The following is an 18779-nucleotide window of genomic DNA, read 5'->3' as shown; positions in this document are numbered from 1 at the left end:
GTGACACGCCCCCGGAAGTAAATTTTAGTTTTTCCTTGGGTGATAATCTATAGTCATGCCCACTTTCACTTCTAAGCGTCAACAGTCGCTGCAACCGGACGGTGATCCGTTCACAATGTAATCAAGATTTTGTACGTAACATGGAACGCGTCGTCGTCCATCACCGCAATAAGCGATGCTTCCAGCCGTTGCAGTGTATTATTTTCCTTGGGAAGTGAACTCCGAAGCGTTGCATGATGGAGAGTCTGTGCGAACATTTGGCAGGTGGGCTAGTAAATCATTTGAAAAATGGACTGTTTTGCAAATTGTTTAATGTATATTATGGCTCTTAAATGTACTTGATTTTAAAAAAAAAACTAAGGAATAATTTTGATTGTTAATCTGTTATATACCAAAACAGCTTTCACAACATAAGAAACCCTGTACACACACGCACAATAGTTAACCTTTTATTAATTTGCATAATGCTAATTGGTTAAACAAACAAAAAACTAGACACATTTGCTTCATGATGACATTGGTGACTCAATGTACACATTTTTTTCTAGACTCACCCGATATGACGCAGAGAAGTCCCGGGCTTTACTAACAATTCAGCATGCTTCTAAAGAGCACCATGTTGTCATCAATACGTCGACTGTGGAACCATTTAACCCCATAATTGGAGCCCACTATATCGTACTGGGTGAAATAGAAACCGCCCAAGGTAAGGAAACACTCCCTAAAGGTGTCAATGAGCAACAAACATACGTTTCGAAGATGACAGTGTCCTTTTTGTGTTGTTTGTTTTGTTTATAAACAAGCACATTTTTGTTTGACAGGGTTTGACGGGGTGAGGGTCTTTGCCCGTGTCCTCAACTGTGTGGATGGTGTCAACATTGCCCTTCTACAAAAAGTCATCAATGAGCAGAGGAGCTTCTTCAAGGAAAGACAAAGTCATATGTCAGATACAGATGCAACTTGATCTTGAATTTGCTTATGGATTGCTGACAATTTACATTGTTGTAGCAGTAGTTACTGTCATCAGGTTTGATCGGGAATGACTCTATTGATGTTCTTGAGTTAAACTCGTGTCCGCAATAAAGCGCAGACAACAGCTCACTTCTGTTTTGTGGCTGTGTATTGCCTATGTCGTGATCCATATATAGCACTGTTGTCAATGTTTTCATATAAACAACCATGTAAAAAAATATGCTGGTAGTAAATCTATATTTCGTGGTTTTACCTCTTAGTGGATTTTCACCAATATCTTTCGTTACAGTTTAGCAATATTGGAGCCAATAAATCATGGTATTACTTTGAAACACTTTGATTGTGCTCTTGAATGTAACCAAGTTTGACAAATGTGTTTGTGAAAGCATGGGATCTCTCTGTTGTATCTATACCAGTGTATAAAACAACATCTGCCCGGACGCCCGGGGCGTGCAACGTTTATGTCGGGCGTACAACTTACAGAACGTCTCCACCCAGGCGGCCGACAACTTTTCCAAGACAATTTTTGTTTCCAAATCAAACGTTTGCTTTATTCAATAAAGCAAACGTTTGAACAAATGGACATTTACCATAAATTAAGCAAGAGAGCATTTGTGGTAGGTACATCCTTCATTAAACTAACAAAATACTTTGCAACAATATTTTTTTTTTTTTGTGATTAGTCATTTTATTGTGTTTCAAGTTGTGAAAAATGGGGCAGGCAAATTTATGGCCGGGCAGGCAACTTTTCAGAGTTGTCTGCCCTGGTGTCCGCTAACTTTTTGTCATGAGTTTCACACACTGTCGATAGGCTTGCTTGATTTAATAGACTACACAAGAGACATTATAATTTAAATTTATTGATGTTTCTTCATAAAGTATCAAACAAGACTGAGTTGAAAGTGAATAGTATCAAGGGTAGCCCACAAGTACTATATAATCATAACAATCTTGGTAATTAGCATTGCACCATGTCCCAGTATTCCACAGTTCTATTATCAGGTAGATACTTCATTTCTAACATTGTTTGATTTAAATCAAAATAACATCTGCCCACATCTGGCATGTTTGGTAAACAAAGGCGATTTCTCAGCATTTTGGGGAGTGGGCAGGAAGAGGGGGATGATGGAAAGCTTGCCAGATTAAAAAAAAACAAAACATGTATACACCATTTATATTCATACAATATCCCATATGTATAGGCATACAGGCATATAATATCCATTGCTACACAAAGCAGATAACTGTAAGCTGTAAACACATTTAGAATCTCGCATATCTGTTGAATGCTGGAGTGTACCCAGATTCTTTGGAGGTGGCTGGCAACATTAGTAGGCCGGACCTGTGGTCTCTTTTACAACGTTCCAAGGCCTGTTTGTAGTTGATCTTCTGCTTGGTGACTGGATCAGTGATATCCTTCTTGTAATTGGTTTCAGCTTGAAGTTCTCTCATCATGTCGTTGTTGATAAATTTGGATCCAATAGCATCCAAGATGCTGATCCTTTTGTTGCCGTTGGGATTAACCAGCCCTCCAGTCAGGTGCTGCGCTTCCATGTACCAAGTTGCGCTTTCCTTTGGCATCCATCCTTTCTGGATGGCCTCTCCCACAGACAGACGTTCTTTTGTCACGGGGTCTTCTACACCAGTGTAAGCCTTTTGAGCATTGAGGAGCCTCTGGAGCTGACTTTCATCAATGAGGCCTCTGGAAGCCGCCTTATGAACTGAGTGTCTGTCTTTGGTGGTGATGTCAATGATACCGCCGGTTGCCGCCTGGGCCTCCAGAAGCTTTTGGGCTGTGGTGGCGTCAATCAGTTTACGCATGGCAGCGCTGCGTATGCTGAGGCAGGTGTCTGTGTTTGTATCCACGATCCCGGCGATTGGATATGCCTGGAGAGCAGTGTAGTCGCTCTGGGGTGACTTCACAGCTGTGTTGGTCCTCGGGGCAAATGAGTTGAACTGGTTCTTTGACTTGCTATCACCAGCAACAAGCAAGGCAAACTCTGAGATGTGGAGTTGCCCTTGTTTGTACCGATCCAAATCAAGCTGCGTTAGTCGCCCTTCCTTCAGAGCATCTTTAATGGAGTACTGACTGCCACTTTTACGATCCTGCAATACGGATGTCTCACCATCGGGTCCCACAGAAGTAATCTCCTCCCAGTCACACTCAAGCTCCTGCAGATGAATGTACTGTTGGCGATCGATGAGCCGCTGCAGGTAGGCATCATAAGGAGACATGTCTTTGCCGGTATCCGGATCCAGAATGGTGATTTTGGTGGACATGTTGGTCTCCTTGGTCCTGGTTTCGTTATGTTCCTCTTTCTGCAAATTGAGCATGAGGTCACGAATTGTGCTGTCACGCACATGGATCTTCTCTTTTTCATTTAGAATTTCTCTCTCGAATTGCTGTACGTCAGAACCCATCTTCATGCTTCTGTTTCTGCTCATCTGTGTTCTCTCACTCATAAGTCTGCTCTGCTGTTCGAAAGAGATGCTGATGTCATGCTTCTTTGTCTCCAGTGTCCTGAGCTCACGAGTCAGGTTGTCCTTCTCTCTCAGCAAGCTGTCTCTGTTCATCGTGAGAGTAGTTTCTTCTCTTGAGGTGCTGGACTTGCTCGTCATCAGATGGTTTGTTTTAGCACTGAGGCGTTTGATTTGATCCTCAATGTCTTGCCTTACAAATTTTTGCTTGGAAACTTGTTCCCTCAGGCGATCCCTCTCCGCTTCCACAGCCTGGTCTTTTTCAACACGGACCACTTCTTTGTATACTTTCTTCTCAATCGACTTTTCTTTCTGGAGGACCTCAAGCCTAAGGGTGATGTTCCGGATGTCTCTCTGAAGACGCAGGATATCGTTGCTTTCCCTATCCATGTCGACCCGCAGACCACTAATTAACCTGTCCAGTTTGGGGTCTCTCTCCACTTTCAGTACCTCCTCGACAACAATATTTTCGGAAACGGCAGGAGGGGCATGTTCAAGCTGGTGGATACGGATCCTAATTTCCTTGAGTTCAGACTCGGCTATGATCCTCTTTTGATGCTCATCACTTGCTCTGAGGATCCGCTCCTTCTCTTCTACCTTGGTTCTGAGCTGCTGTAACTCTAAATCAATTTGCCGTCGAGTCATTACTTCTTCATCCAGGCTCCTACTCAGCCTCTCATGCTCAAGCACCTGCCGCGGGTCCTTCTGCAAACGCACAACCTCCTGCACAACCACCTTTTCCTCCGGTTTTTGTCTTTCCAACAAGATATATTTGTTTTTCAGGTCAAACACCAGCTCCTCAATTGAACGTCGCCTTTGCGCCTCATCCCTCAAATCTCTTCTCAGACGGTCGGCTTCTTTCTCTAAGAGTGGATCCGGTTCGTACTTAATGACATCCCGAGTGAGGACTTTGGTCTCGATCTTGGACTTTTCAGCCTTCCAGCCATCTCTCTCTTTCCTGAGTGTCCTCACTTGATCTTGGAGGAAACTGTAATTGTTGTGGATGAAATTAATCTGCTCATTCAACCTTAGAATCTCTCTCTCGTTTTCAGGACTTCTTTCTTCCTTCACCACCTCTTGAAGAACCTCCTTAATTTCCACTTTGGGCTTCTGTGAACGAAGAAAATTCACCTCTGAGCCCACCTTTGTGATATCCCTATCAATGATGGAACGCTGCCCACTGGCCTCTTGTATGTCTTTCCTGAGGCGTAAAATTTCGACCTCTGTGTTCGGATCGATCCGGTAAATTTCATTAACAATTTCCTTCACCTCCACTTTTGGTCTCAGAGCTTGAATATCTCTGTAGCGACTGTGAAGCTCCAACAACTCTTTGGACAAAGTGTTGTTTTCGAACATCTCACTCTCCACAGATGTTCGAATCCTCTTGGATTCTGTGATGAGTTCGGGGTCTTGTTCAACCTTTTTAACTTCTTTTGTGATAATCTTGGGCTGGATGTTTGGAATTAGTCTTTCCAGGGAGTTAATCTGGCTTCTCATTTGGAATATTTCATCATTTATGATCTTAACCTTGCTGGTCTCCTCGGAAATTTCCGTGTCAAATATCCGCAAGGATCTCAACATTTCTGGGTCTTTTTCTACTTTCACCACTTCCTTCTTAACCACCCTCTCTTTGATGAGTGGTTTCTTCTGTTGGAGAATCTCAAACTCCGTTTTTATCTGCATGTACTCTGAGTTTCTCTGTCGAATCTCATCTCTTATTCTTGATATTTCATCTCTCAGCTTGGCAGCATCTAAATCGAGCTGAGGGTCTTTCTCAAACTCGGTCACTTCTCTCGTCAACAGTTTTGGCGCAGAGTGTTTGAGGTTGTCCTCAAAGAGGCCAAATTTCTTGTTAGAAATGTCAATCTCACTGTGGATGGTGGTCCTTCTTCGTATCTCTTCATTAAGTGTCTTCTGAAGTTCAATCAAGTCGGTCTCCAGTTTTGGGTCGCGGTAATATTGAAGCACTTCTTTTTCTTCAACACGCTCGACTCCTCTGCGATTTTTCAGTGACATGAGCCTATCCCTGAAGGCTTTCAGGTTAGCCTCAATGTGAAGTGTCCTCTCCCTCTCTTCCTCCAGCTCCCTGGTAAGACTGTTTAACTCAAAGGCACTCCTTTGCTGGCTTTCCAGCTGCACCTGATGTTGTGCCAGAAGCTGGACTTTCTCATCATTCTACATCAAAGGAAATGACAATGTGTCAATAAGCCATACCGAGATTTAGTTTGGGATATTACTGCCTTTCTCGTGGTCCGTCCGCTGCCTTACTTGTGCAATGAGGTTCCGAGCCAAAGCCAACTGTCTTTGCCGCTGACCGTTTTCAGCCGCCGCCTCGGCGTAGCGGTTAACCAGATCCCTTTCCTGTCATAGAAAGACACAGGGTAACCTCTGCAATGTTCAGGTAAACGGTGAATATTACTGACCGGATGTCGGTTCAACTTGGGATACCTCTTTCTGAACAGCTTCCGCAAGTGTGAGTGTATACGGTCGCTTTGCAACAGTGACACCTGCATCTTCCAACGTACTGTTGAATTTGCCCATGTTGGCATCATACTCCTGCGTGGCAAGAGGTTGGTATATTAATATTATTGTCCCTTCAATTAAAATGAGTGTATGTAATTTACAACTGGAGTGTTTTGAGCATGGCGTGCATGTCTTACACCAAGTAGATTCTGCAGGTCTTGAGACAAGTCGGACAGTCTGTCCACGTCATTGCCTTTCCGCTTCAGGTCATCCATCACCCTCTGCAGTGAAGTGTCAATTAGTGTTAACATGGGAAAAGCAGGTCACAAGATCATCCGAAACCGGTTGACTTTGGGTGACAGGCAGAATATACTGTTCAAGTCAATTGTGGGGCACAAATAGACAGATAATCATTTACACTCATGTAAACGCCTTTTTTGGACAATTCAGAAGCGTTATTGTTTTATTTATTATTTTGTGTAATGTTGGAAGCTCCACATACAGTAGGTAGACAAGAGTGAAGATTCTAACCATGAACCTCAGAACAATGAAGCAGGGGTGCTCACTATTTGACCACAGTGCTTTTCCATGAATGACATGAAATTTAATTAAGATTTGTCCAATAGAAACAAAACAGGACCGGTCAGGAGTAAATAATAAAAGAATAAACAAAAGGGTCATGATTAGAGAGTCTACTCACCTCCTGTGAGCTCTGCAGAGCGATTACTGAAGATACATCATCACTGTAGTTGATCTTGTTTCTCGGCAGGTTGTTCAGGAAAAAGTTCAGGGATTTGGCTGAGCTTTGGAATTCTTGGTTTTTGGCACCAGCTTCTTGTAAGATGTTCTCTCTGAAAAGATGTGTCTATCGTGACAACTTTGTTTGTTTGTTTTTTTTGTGGTACTTTTTATATCGGACTCTGTGTGTCTGGTGTGATTCTTACCTCTCCTTCAGCTGGTTGTCAAGGTTTGCATAGCGGTTGTGCAATTGTTTCACCTCCACTCTCTGCCGTTGGATGTCGGGGCAAAACTCCTGGTATCCCTGCTGCAGAGAGCTGCAAAGCTGCTCGGTGGCCTCCAGGTCTTGACTTAGCTTCCTCATCTCGGGCTGAGCCGATGCCACAGACTTTCGTTGTTGCTAAAACGGGGAAAAAGATTCAGAAATGACATTTTTTGACACAGATGTCATTTTGGGGTGGTTTAAAAGGAAAGTGATGTTCCTTACATGAAGGCTCTCACTGGCTGTTTGAATCGAGTTTGGCACATCGAGTATTGGGCCGTCTTCACTAAGCCTCTTTTCAAATCCTGAGATGATGCCATCCACTTTCCTGATTTGATTCTCAAGGTTGAAGGATGCATTTGACCTGAAAGAAAAGAAAATAAACAATATTTAAAAAGAACACAATTCTTCTAATTACTTGCTATTTTGTTTGTTTAAAATAATTAATAATGCGAAGCGAAGGCAATTTTATTCCTCAGTCATCATCAAAATAAAGCATGACTTACTTTTTGGTATAGAGATCAGCAAGTGCAGAGAGGCCATCATACTTGTTTTCGGCAGTGCTCATTTTGATTGGCAGTGCAAAGGAAGCATTGGGATCTTTGGACAGTAGAGGCTGCAGGTCAGCCTTAGCTGCAAGCTTCTCCTGCTCCAGACCATTGAATGTCCTGGCAGCTTGCTAAAAAAAAGAAGAAGAAGAAGAAACATGTGTGTTTTAAGGCAATGTGTTTTTGTCTTTTCACACACTTCTTGTTTTTGTATTTATTGTGTGTTTACTCAGCAGCTGACTATCTCACTGTTTTGTTGACATTCCCTTTAACGAAGCACCGTCTAATGGGTGCATAACGTAACCCCAGCCTCTACTGTATAATGTGATGTGCCGTTTACTGTATATGGAATTTTTTTTAAATATGTCATTCATTGAAGGTGCACCCTATAATCAATCCATTGCTCCTTATAGTGCAGAAATTCCCGTATTATCAGTCAAATGTATGAGAGTGTGTATGGATGTACAGTTCAAACCAAACTAATAATTCAAAATATTCATGTGACAAATCTTGGACACCTTCCTAAATGGTCCTGCCAACATATAATATGATCTGGATTAAAAGGCCACACATTTAGAACATTAGATGTAATATGGAAGCATACGTCAACATGTAAACGGTATTGTACTCTTTTTGTCTCCACTGAATAAAAATGAAAATCCACCCGAGCACAAAATGTGGGCAGGATTTTGATAAATTTATGTGTAGGCATTATTGTAAATCAAACGATTTACAATGAATTGGTTGTTAATTTGTATCCCCTGCTCAAGTTTCTCACTTCCTGTTCCTTTATCCTGTTGGACAGATCTCCAGTGGGATTGGAGCGGCTCAGTGGGGATCGCATGCGGTTCAGCATGTCTTTATCAGCAGTGTCCAGGTCGGAATTCAATTTGTCCAACCGGAGTCCCAGCGCTGCCAGTCTGGGATCCAACGTGGGAGTTGGTACGGGGGCTGAAATAGTAAATAGGCAAATTCATTTATTACAAAAGTTAGCCTCAGGCGAGGTATTCAAATTCAATATATGGATAGACAGTGACCTGACTGCAGGGATCTGGCCATCTCTGACTTGTGATTCTTGAGCGATGCTGCAAGAGAGGCTCTCCTCTTCTTTATATCTCCGAGTTCACCACCCAAACTACCGGTAGTCATTTCAAGAATGTGTTGCTGGTTCGGTTGACTACATCACTGACTGACCTATTTTTGTGAATGTGTCGTCACTTACAGGTCCACTTTGTTAATGGCCTCTGGATCAGGTGGTGGGATCATGAAGCATACCCCCGGGTAGGTGTTAGTGATGCCTTTGTTGGTTATAACATCCCAGTTCTCGTTGTCGGGGTTCGATTTCAAGGTGCACTTCTCGCCTCTTGACAGAGATCCCTGGATGAGGAAAGATGAATACGAGGAATCCCCGTTCATTGCAGGCGATAGCCTCCATACTCATTTATCAATCTTTTTTAAATATCATTGTACCTCGCCACACGGTATGGACACGTTTGAAATGATTAAAATACACACACAAAACAACTTCAAACTTTACATATTTTACCCTGAAAATTGCATTCTTAAAAATGTACCCGGTGATATCCTGCCATTGTATGACATTTCCTTGCCTTTTGTGACTGATAACACTTAAAAATGCCCTAACCCTGTTAGACTCCCAGTCACAGAGCGACTCCAATGTGACTGATCTGTTTGGGGGAGTACGGCGATACTTCAAAGGAGCGATGCTGGTGCTGCGTCTTCTCAGGTCTGCCAGCAGCTGCTCACTGTCCTGCACAGTTTTTTCTTCCGTCTGTTGGGAAACCACACACACACACAACGTAAAAATTGCTTATTTTACTGTTATCAGATTTCAGATGAACCACAGTGAGCCTTTGTGAAAGCACGGGTTGAAATTTACATTTGCTTGCTCTTTAAAGGACAACCGACGTCACTTTTTTGTTTCTTAACTGACATCAGAAAAACGTTTTGTAGCATCTAAAATACCCAAAACATGCAGTATGATATTTTTTATTCAAATGCAAAACACCAATAAAAATGACTTAAAGTGTCCAAAATGTGCAAACAAAATGGAGCTGCGAATTGGGCATTTTCAGAAAGTCTCGCCCCCAGTTCGTGACGTCACGCCAAGACGTCTAGCATTGCTAGTGAATCAAAACAATGGCTTCAGATTCGGAGAATATGCTTTCTTGTTACACATCCAGTTATGAATATGATATGACAAATAGTTCTGAAGAGGAAAGCATACATGTTTGCAATCTATTAAAGAAGTTATTCCCTGTCATTTTGAGGCAACAATGAGGGGACAGAAAAAGAGGCACATAATGGCGACCTCCTGTGGCCACCTCCGTTTCCACAGGCTGATAAATTCCTTATATGGAGCTTGGAAGCCCTCTTCTGGCGGCTTTTGGGTGCAACACGAGGTCCCCAGACCAAACATTACAGCAAAATACATTGACGTGATGGAAGGACCGCTACAATGCGTCTTTTTTTCGGTAAGGGGCATTCCTTTAGTGACGTCACGTAAGGACTCGTCACCAACTCAAAAACAAGACTTCTTGAATATTCAGCGCGAGTCTTAAAACGTAAAATATAGCTATATGTGGTGGAATCTTATTAAAATACGCTCAGTAGAAGTCATTTGAAGCCATTTTACAAATTATCGACACAACGTGTCCGGAGACGTCGGTTGTCCTTTAATTGTTTTAATTACTTTACAAGCACATTAATGGCCAGAAGAGGAAGAATGTCAGACATTATCCAAAATTAATTTCAAATGCAGACTTCTCAAGCAAAAGTGGTCATTGTGAGGACAGTTCAGACAACTGTCACTGGCTGGCTTGTTTTCAACCCAGTCAAAAGATTTATTATGTGAGGCACTTCCAGAGGGGAAACAACAAGCCTTTTTTTTATCCAATCGTCCTAACAAAGGATGGATTTTGTCTATAACACAAAAAGCACCTCTGCTATGATTTATTTTATTTATTAGATACATTGTGAATTGCTGTATAGGGTAGGATTCTAAGAATTGATTTGAATATGTTGAATACATCAACGCTCTGGGACTGCGACATACAGTAAGACTATTGAAGTATCCTCTTCATACCTCGAGCTGCAGGAGCATCTCCGAGTTGCTCATCCTGCTGGCGATCTTTGGGTCCAAGCTATGGTTGAGTTTGCTCAGATTCTCTGACAGTTGCTCGGTGTCTAGTTGGTACTGCATTATAATGCAGTGAACAGTAGACACAGGAAGATGTGTTCAGGTGGATACATTATACAAATCCGGTGAGTCATTTCACCCTCTTTACCTTTTTGTACTGCTCCAAATTATCCAGGTGTGTCTCCTGACAAATGCACAAGTGGAGGAACTTTTGCCACTCGTTGCGTACGGTGTCTCTTTGACTCTGCAAGTAGAAGGTTGTGAGAAATGAAATGATGTCTCTGCATTAAGTTTTCTTGTATTCATAGCAACGCTTGCATTACAAAACAAATGCACCCAGTATTACAAAGTAAAATGTACACATATGTAAACGTGTCTCAACATCCTTATGGTTCTTTTGTGAGTACTTGAGAACTATCTGTCCAAAGAGCACAGCATGGCCTGTCTCTCATTCGTAATTAAAGGAGCCCTATGGAGGACCTATGAACTGCTCAAGCAAATGGAAGATGTCCATGTAAACAATTTTTTTGACAGTGTAGCTTCCTATTATCTTCTTCACTTGGTTGCTTGCTTGCTTTCTTTCAACATTAAGTCCCTCACTAACCTGCTCTTACCTACATTTTTGAAATGTATGATACTCCCGCTAAGATAAACAATTAATGTTTTGCATTTTTTTGCTGCATGGAGTACAGCAAGATCACATACAGTACATACAGGGAAGCAAGGAGAGCGTGAAGGCAGCTCAACAACTGCCATGTGATTGTATGTTTAAAAAAAGGGCACAGTGGAACCCAATAAAAATTATGCAGTCCTGTTTTCAGTTCTGAAATCATTCCCATTATCCACTAAAAAGGAGAATATGCTTGTTTGCTGCTAGTTTTTAATGTCTTTTCGAGTTTTACTCTTGTTCTCACATTCCATTCATGCACTGCAACGATCCGCCATGTTCGATGTAAATACTGCAGTGCACCATGGGTAAAATAATATTCGATTTGCTTTTTTTCCGGCAGATGACAGAAAAGTCCAATACTGTATCCTCGACCACGATTTTGGAACGCATCGAAACAAATGCAATGTGATTATGACTCGATATTGGTAAGGCAAGATGGCATACGACGAAAGTTAAAACCGCTGAAGGAAAACGAACAGTTTTCAATTGCTGTTTAACTACATTTGTTTCTTTAGCTATTGTAACAGAAGTCTGTCATATGTGGCGTAGATCATGTATAAGTAAAGTGATTTTTTTTTTGGGTTGTGCACCTGTATGAGAGCGCTGGCAGGGTGCTTGTTCTCAATAAGTCTGTCTCCTTCATCCTGGAGTTTATTCACTTCACTCTCGTGTGACAACAAACTGTTGTTCTTGAAGTGCTGGAAATGTAGATCCATTTAACCCGGGTTAGGGCAAACAATGTCTCAATCCACACCATTATCAATCAGTTACTGTTCAATCCTGACCTCATACTGGCGGCGCACATCTGGAGGATCCATCATTCGGTCACTCCAGTCCTGCTTCTTGATCTTATCCTCCTCTTCTTCCAGGAAAGTCAGCTCCTTGTTGCAGCCCTGCATGTATTCATAAAGGCTGCCCAAGTAGTGGCCGCGCCACTTGGAGGTTTCCTTTGAGAGGGGGCAAAAATATGTGTGAGACAGCCGCAGGGGGCGACGAGGGGAGTCTGTGGATGCACTCAAACGTTCTTCATAACAGTCTTGGTGAGGCCATTCGTGGAAAAGACGTTTGAAATCAGCATTTTTCAATCAAATAAGGTGGAGGACCCAGAGTAAACCTACACGAGCCTGGGTAGAACTTGCAAACTCTACACAGGGCGGGACGGTACGGATCTTGATCTCACAACGTCTGCATTGTGAAGTCAGCGTGCTCACCATTCGACAACCGGGCCGCCTTGGATTTACTATACTGTACAATTTACCGGTAAATAGAATTTTGCATAAATACCTAGCGAGACACTCACCAGAAGATTGTTGTACTGTTTCTTGAAGGCAGTGTAGTTCTCCTAGAAGACAAGATGAGAACATGTCTTTTACTAAAACAAAATGGGTTTGATTAAAAAAAAACATGTAAACACATTCGCAGGTGTTCTAGTAGCGTTAGTTCACCTTGGTACCGGCAGAGCTGACACACAGCTGTGGGTTGTAAGCCTCAATCTCCTGGTGCAAGAGTTTGTGAGAAGCAATCTGCCTCTCCAATTCTGGGATGGTAGGCCCATATAGGTTACTGCTTACTTGTGCCTGAAAACGTACACATGGGAGGAATTGATACGAACGCTACTGCCTTTTAATTTGGCGTGAGGCGTTAAGTGTTGTGACACCTACTTGCTTGCCATTAAAAATAGGTGCCCAGTCGATCCTGGGCATCAGTGACACGTCGTCAATCTGCTCATAGATATCTCGATAGAAAGTACAGTCCTTCAGCCAGCGCTCGTGAAGGTGGAGGACGCTAAAATCACAAGTAAGGCTTATAATACATATGTATGTTTCTTGAAATAAGATGATCAAATCACAAAACAGATGAAAGAACACAGCCCGTCTATAGAAGGAGCCAAAATGTCATCCTAATATGCTAAATTCCCCATTGTGGGACGAATAAAGGTTTTCTGATTCTGATTTAAATATACTGACGTCACCATTTGATTCTCACAGCTATTCTAGAACAACTCACTCGCTTTCGATCTCTCTGGCCTGCGGGTGTTTCATCTTCTTGGCTGTGTCCACATCCAAGAAGAGGCCCTTCAGCAGGGTCTCGGCTTCACCCAAAATGTCACAGAGTTCATTCTGGTGCTTCAAAGTCACGTCATTCCGGTCATTTTCTGCATCCTGTTGGGAGAAGTTATGGTGATTTAAAGGACAACCAACACCATTTGTTTGTTTCCTAACTGACATCAGAAAAACCTTTTATAGCATCTAAAATACCCAAAACACGCAGTATATTTTTAGTCAGATGCAAAACACCAATAAAAATGACTTAGTGTCCAAAATCTGCCACAAATCAGCTCGAAACTGGGGATTTTCAGAAAGACCCGCCCCCAGTTCGTGACGTCACGCCAAGTCGTCTTGCCTTGCTCAAGAAACAAAACAATGGGCTCACGGAGTTCAGATTCGGAGAAGATGCTTTCTTGTTACTCATCCAGTTATGAATATGATTTGAATAGTTCTGAAGAGGAAAGAATTTTGCAATCGATTAAAGGAGTCCTCCCATATCAATTCGGGCCGTCAATGACAGCAATGTAGCACCATGAAAATGCAGAAGATGGCGCCAAAGCTCCGTTGGAAATGGGCTGATTTGTCTGCTGGGAATTTCTGTCAACTACTCTCAAATAGTAGTCTTGGTGCAACACACAACGATTTACCATTGCGTTATTTATGTTTTCCTTCTAATTTCGCCATCAACACGGATCAACACAAAGTTTTCAGACCAAACAAAGTGCAAAATGCATTGTGTGTCGCTTTCTCGGTCAGGGGCGTTCCCAATGTGACGTCACGTCAGGAATCGTCACCAACACGAAAACAAGACTTCCTGAATATTCAGCGCGAGTCTTATAACATAAAATATAGCTACGCTCAGTAGAAGTCATTTGAAGTGATTTTACAAATTATGGACAAAACTTGTCTGGAGCCGTCGGTTGTCCTTTAAAGAAGGGGAAAAAAAATCAACAGTTGAGAGAGGTCTTTTGATATCTTCTTACCTCAGCCAAAAGTTGTTCAGCTTTAAGAATGTCTTTCTCCACCACGTCTGCATTCTTTTGCATCTGAGCAACCAACGTGGCCAGGTTGGTAGGCTGGATCCTGCAAGATGAGGATAAAATGTTTAAGACTGGAGGAACAAGCTTTATTATTAGTTTTCTGAAACATGATTGCTCAATATATTTGACTGCAGGTGCATGTGGGGAAAAAAACATTTGGAAACATTCAAAGTACTGTAGTTTCTCCAAATGGCAGCCTTCCTTGTGTGTTTTCTTGAAATGTTTTCAGTCTCTTCTCTTGATCGACCTGCCAACCAAATGTCGTGTTCCTGAAGTGAATCTGGCCCAAGAGGTTGTGTGTACCACAAAATGTCAAGTTAAGTGAGTCAATTTTCAGTGTTGAAAAGGTTTGTTCAGCCGTCATCTGTACTTCTTTGAAGGAGTCGGACATTTCACTCCTCATCCGAAGAGCTTCGTCAGTGAACTGAAGTTGTGCTGGTAACCGTGGCCCTATATATATATATCCCTAGTGGACTGAGGTGGCAGTGCCAGACGTCTGCGCTGATAGGTCCATGCTCTAAGGTTGGGGAAGCAGTAGACTACTCCCTGAAGCTAATCTGATTACTTCTTTTGTTCTGTCTGATTACTTGAAATTTTCTATGCCTTGCTCTGATTGCCCCATTAGCTGTGGTACCGCAAAATTAGCATGACTAAGCTTAAGTGGTAACGACCTAAGAAGTCTGTTGCAAGCACGGTCTAAATTAAACCTTAAACCACCATGGTAACTTGGTTAAGGGTTTTACTGTTTTACAAAAATTGCTTCTTTTACTCCCTTTTCTAACTATCTATTTTCTTTAGCTAAGATTTTAACCTCACTGTTGTCAAATGAGTGGTTGCTAGCTTTTCGGTGCAGCAGATTGAGGCCCACGAGCATTGTCCCTGCAATTTTTGCGATCAATTTCCAGTGGTTACATCTGCATCAGAAACATCTTTGAGAATGGGAAATCCATGAAAACGGTTATTCATTTTGAAAGGGGCTTATACATTAAATGTATTATTATTATTAAGGTCAATGAATCAGCACAAACAAGATTTGTAGTATGAAGAGAAGTTTTGGCAGTCACAAATCCAATCATGAGCTATTTTCTTTTTTAAACCTAAACCTGTTATTCGAAGAAAATCTGCCCTGTTTGTGAGTTGCTTCTCATTATTTTTACATACTATTTATTTTGGGGGTCAACACTTTTGTGTAAAAGAATTTTTGTGTTGGTGGAACTCTTTCAGATTACAAACAGTGATGATCAAATTATAAAGTATGACAACCCGGACAGCATTGCTGCAATAATTCCGCAGCAGCAGCAGCAATTCTAATGGTGAAGGTGATGATGAATGTCAAACACCTCAAATTCTTTTTAAAGGGGGTGGCAGCATTTAGAACAAATCATCCCCAGCCACTCCCGAAACGTTCTTTAAATGCTCGCCATTCCGCCAAAACCCACTCATGTCTGCGTTGAAGCCACGTGTCAACAAACACCACACGGTATTTGGCAGCACAGATTTTGAAGGACAATTTTAACTTCATCCAACGACACTTTTTTGTTTCTTAACTGACATCAGAAAAACGTTTTATAGCATCTAAAATACCCAAAACATGCAGTATGATATTTTTATTCAAATGCAAAACACCAATAAAAATGACTTAGTGTCCAAAATCTGCAAAAAAAAGTGAGCTGCGAATTGGGCATTTTCAGAAAGTCCCGCCCCCAATTCGTGACGTCACGCCAAGTCGTCTTGCCTTGCTCAAGAAACAAAACAATGGCGTCAGATTTTGAGAATATGCTTTCTTGTTACAAATCCAGTTATGAATATGATTCAAATAGTTCTGAAGAGGAAAGCATACATGTTTGCAATCGTTGGCAATTCCGTGCCATTTTGAGGAAACATTGGGGGAAATGTATCACCCAAAAAGAGGCAGACAATGGCGTCCGACCTCCTGTGAGGACTTAATCAGCCCGTTTCCACCGGCTGATAAATTCCTTCCATGGAGCTTGGTCACCCTCTTCTGGAGGCTTTTGGGTGCAACACGAGGTTTTCAGACCAAATGAGTACAGCAAAATACATTGATGTGATGGAAGGACTGCTACAATGTGTCTTTTTTTTCGGTCAGGGGCGTTCCTTTAGAGACGTCACGTATGGACTCGTCACCAACTCAAAAACAAGACTTCCTGAATATTCAGCGCAAGTCTTAAAATGTAAAATATGATTGCATTGTGGTATTCATTAAAATCGCTTCTGGTACATAACCACGTATAACTGAGTCAGTGATGAGGATCGAGGATCTGATTAGCTGGCCTGACGAACTGGATTGGCTTCATAAGTGAGCAGGGTTTGTCCGCATTCTTTGCCAAGATCACAGCACTGCAAACACACCCTCATTCAAATGCGAAAACGCCCGAAAGCAAAGATTTCACTGCAACTTTAACTTTGTAATACAGTAAACGTAATGGTCAAAATATTATCAAATGCTGAAAAATGTATACAAAAGAAATGAATATGCTGCTGTGTTATATTTTCATTTTAAGATCTATAAAATGTCCTCAATGTCTGATTATCATCATTTGAAACAATACATAATACTGCAGTGAGGGAGTATGTGTGTGTTTTTGGAAGGAGAAGATTGAGGTATTGATAGAGAAGTCTCTGACAGGTACATTTCGGCAAGTAGGGGATGATCGGGATATCCAAATATCAATACAGAATCCCTAAATATGGTGATTGAAGGGTTGTCACTGCGGCTTGAAAAGTACAAAACGTTACTTCCTGATTTCAATGCTTTGCATTTTTTTTTCTTTTAAGTTGCACAACAGGGCCTTTTTCATTGATGCAGGGTGTAAATGGTGTCATATGTGGCTCAAGTATAAAAATAAAATGGCTATTTAATTCCCAAAAATTCATCTATGAAGGATATTAATTAAATACAGTACCATAGGACAATTTGAAACGGAAGCGCCATTTTTTTCCAATTCACTTCATGATCTTTTTTGAATCATGACGATCCTGCCCCAATATGCTTTTCAGCACCCTGGATAAGAGTTTGTGTCCAACCACCAAATGCATCTCTTTAAAATCATGTACTTCAATCCGATGTGTCTTCAGAATCAGAATCAGAATCAGAATCAGAATCATCTTTATTGCCAAGTATGTAGAACACACAAGGAATTTGTTTCCGGTCGAAAACGCTGCACTAGTACCATCATCAAAAAATTGCAAAGAATCACTATACAGTGTTTCCATTTGGGATACTGTTCAAAGAGTTAATGGCTTGGGGGAAGAAACTGTTTAAATGTCTGCTGGATTTGGTGGTGCGCATGGATCTGTAGCGCCTGCCTGAGGGGAGTAGCTGGAAAAGGTGGTGGGCAGGGTGCGGAGGGTCCAGTATGATTTTCCGTGCCCTAGTTTGGATTCTTGCAGTGTGCAAGTCCTCGAGAGTGGGTAGGGCGGTGCCAATTATTTTTTTCCGCCGTCCTAACTGTCCGTTGAAGTCGGATTTTGTCCGTTTTTGTGGTGGCCCCGAACCAATGGATGGATTATTAAAATGGTGTCTTATTAAAATGTACCACTGCCTCATTGTCTCTACTAACTGGACCGTTGCGTCTAGTTACAGACCAACGCCCGGACACTGTAAATAAAGGACAGGAACCAGTTAAAGGCAAACCCACATTGGGGCCATAGCTGACTGACAGTGCGCATGCGCGTGAACCATAAAACACGCACACGCAAGTGACAAATCAGTGTGTACAGAGACTCGGTTATCCTTTCTTTCTGGATTAACTGAGCCCCCGAAATGGGGGAAGTCTCCTCCATGACTTTTCCAAAACTGTTAGTGCAACTCCATTGTTGAATTGTGTGGTGGAATGTTTGAGGTGGTCATCTTGGAGGATTTCACTTCCCCCCCCCACTCCCTCACTTTTTAACCTGAGGGAGTGGGTAAACACACCATGTCATCCCCTCAGCAGACAAGCCCTGATATCATAGAACGGCGCTAAGAGTGTGCCTCTCCACAGACAGAGAAAAATAAATCTTGGTGACAAAGCATACCTGGTGATGACCTTGGTCGGACTTTTCTTTGACATCTTGGCGGTGGTGTGTGGGGTGGACTGAGACTGACGTTGTGCCTCTCTTACTCCTCCTTCGTGTCCGACTCACTCGCCCCGCGTGGCCCACTCTGCCTCTCCTCTTCCTCGAGGTCCCGCTGTCAATGTTAAACACAGCAAAAGACTCACTTACACGCATTCATATCGACACAGGCGCACCTCCTCCTAGACAACCTCACAAGCGTGTCACCGCCCAGACATCCATCTTGCATAAAGAGGACCGGACTGACCAGTTTTGCTCTCCTGCCATTTTGGGGCCTTGCCCATCTTTTTCATCGGGGGCCCATTCATCGCCCTGGTCTGCGA

General features: G+C 42.3%; 2 protein-coding genes across 2 annotated transcripts; one reads left to right on the top strand and one right to left on the bottom strand.

The window, feature by feature from the left end:
* The first annotated feature begins 46 nt into the window (after nucleotides 1-46).
* On the top strand, nucleotides 47-1304 carry ten1 (TEN1 subunit of CST complex). Its single transcript, XM_089007344.1, has 3 exons — nucleotides 47-264; nucleotides 549-706; nucleotides 822-1304. The coding sequence occupies exons 1-3, from the start codon at nucleotides 176-178 to the stop codon at nucleotides 962-964; spliced, it is 390 nt and encodes a 129-aa protein (XP_088863470.1). The 5' UTR covers nucleotides 47-175; the 3' UTR covers nucleotides 965-1304.
* Nucleotides 1305-1812: 508 nt separating this feature from the next.
* Nucleotides 1813-18588, bottom strand: evpla (envoplakin a). The gene is made up of 22 exons (XM_089007341.1): nucleotides 18418-18588; nucleotides 14323-14422; nucleotides 13299-13453; nucleotides 12953-13076; nucleotides 12737-12868; nucleotides 12592-12633; nucleotides 12077-12238; nucleotides 11882-11989; nucleotides 10770-10865; nucleotides 10568-10678; nucleotides 9107-9253; nucleotides 8684-8838; nucleotides 8499-8596; nucleotides 8240-8412; nucleotides 7420-7592; nucleotides 7139-7277; nucleotides 6858-7051; nucleotides 6614-6764; nucleotides 6111-6194; nucleotides 5899-6006; nucleotides 5719-5811; nucleotides 1813-5625 (listed from the first exon to the last, which is right to left on the bottom strand). Exons 1-22 carry the CDS (start codon nucleotides 18450-18452, stop codon nucleotides 2236-2238), a joined length of 5970 nt encoding a protein of 1989 aa, XP_088863467.1. The 5' UTR covers nucleotides 18453-18588; the 3' UTR covers nucleotides 1813-2235.
* Nucleotides 18589-18779: the final 191 nt, after the last annotated feature.

The sequence above is a fragment of the Hippocampus bargibanti genome, linkage group LG10, assembly GCF_051943395.1.
Source record: "Hippocampus bargibanti isolate YZ-2025 linkage group LG10, ASM5194339v1, whole genome shotgun sequence".
Taxonomy (NCBI): domain Eukaryota; kingdom Metazoa; phylum Chordata; class Actinopteri; order Syngnathiformes; family Syngnathidae; genus Hippocampus; species Hippocampus bargibanti.
The sequence above is the reverse complement of the archived record's forward strand: the minus strand, read 5'-3'. Positions and strand labels throughout refer to the sequence as shown.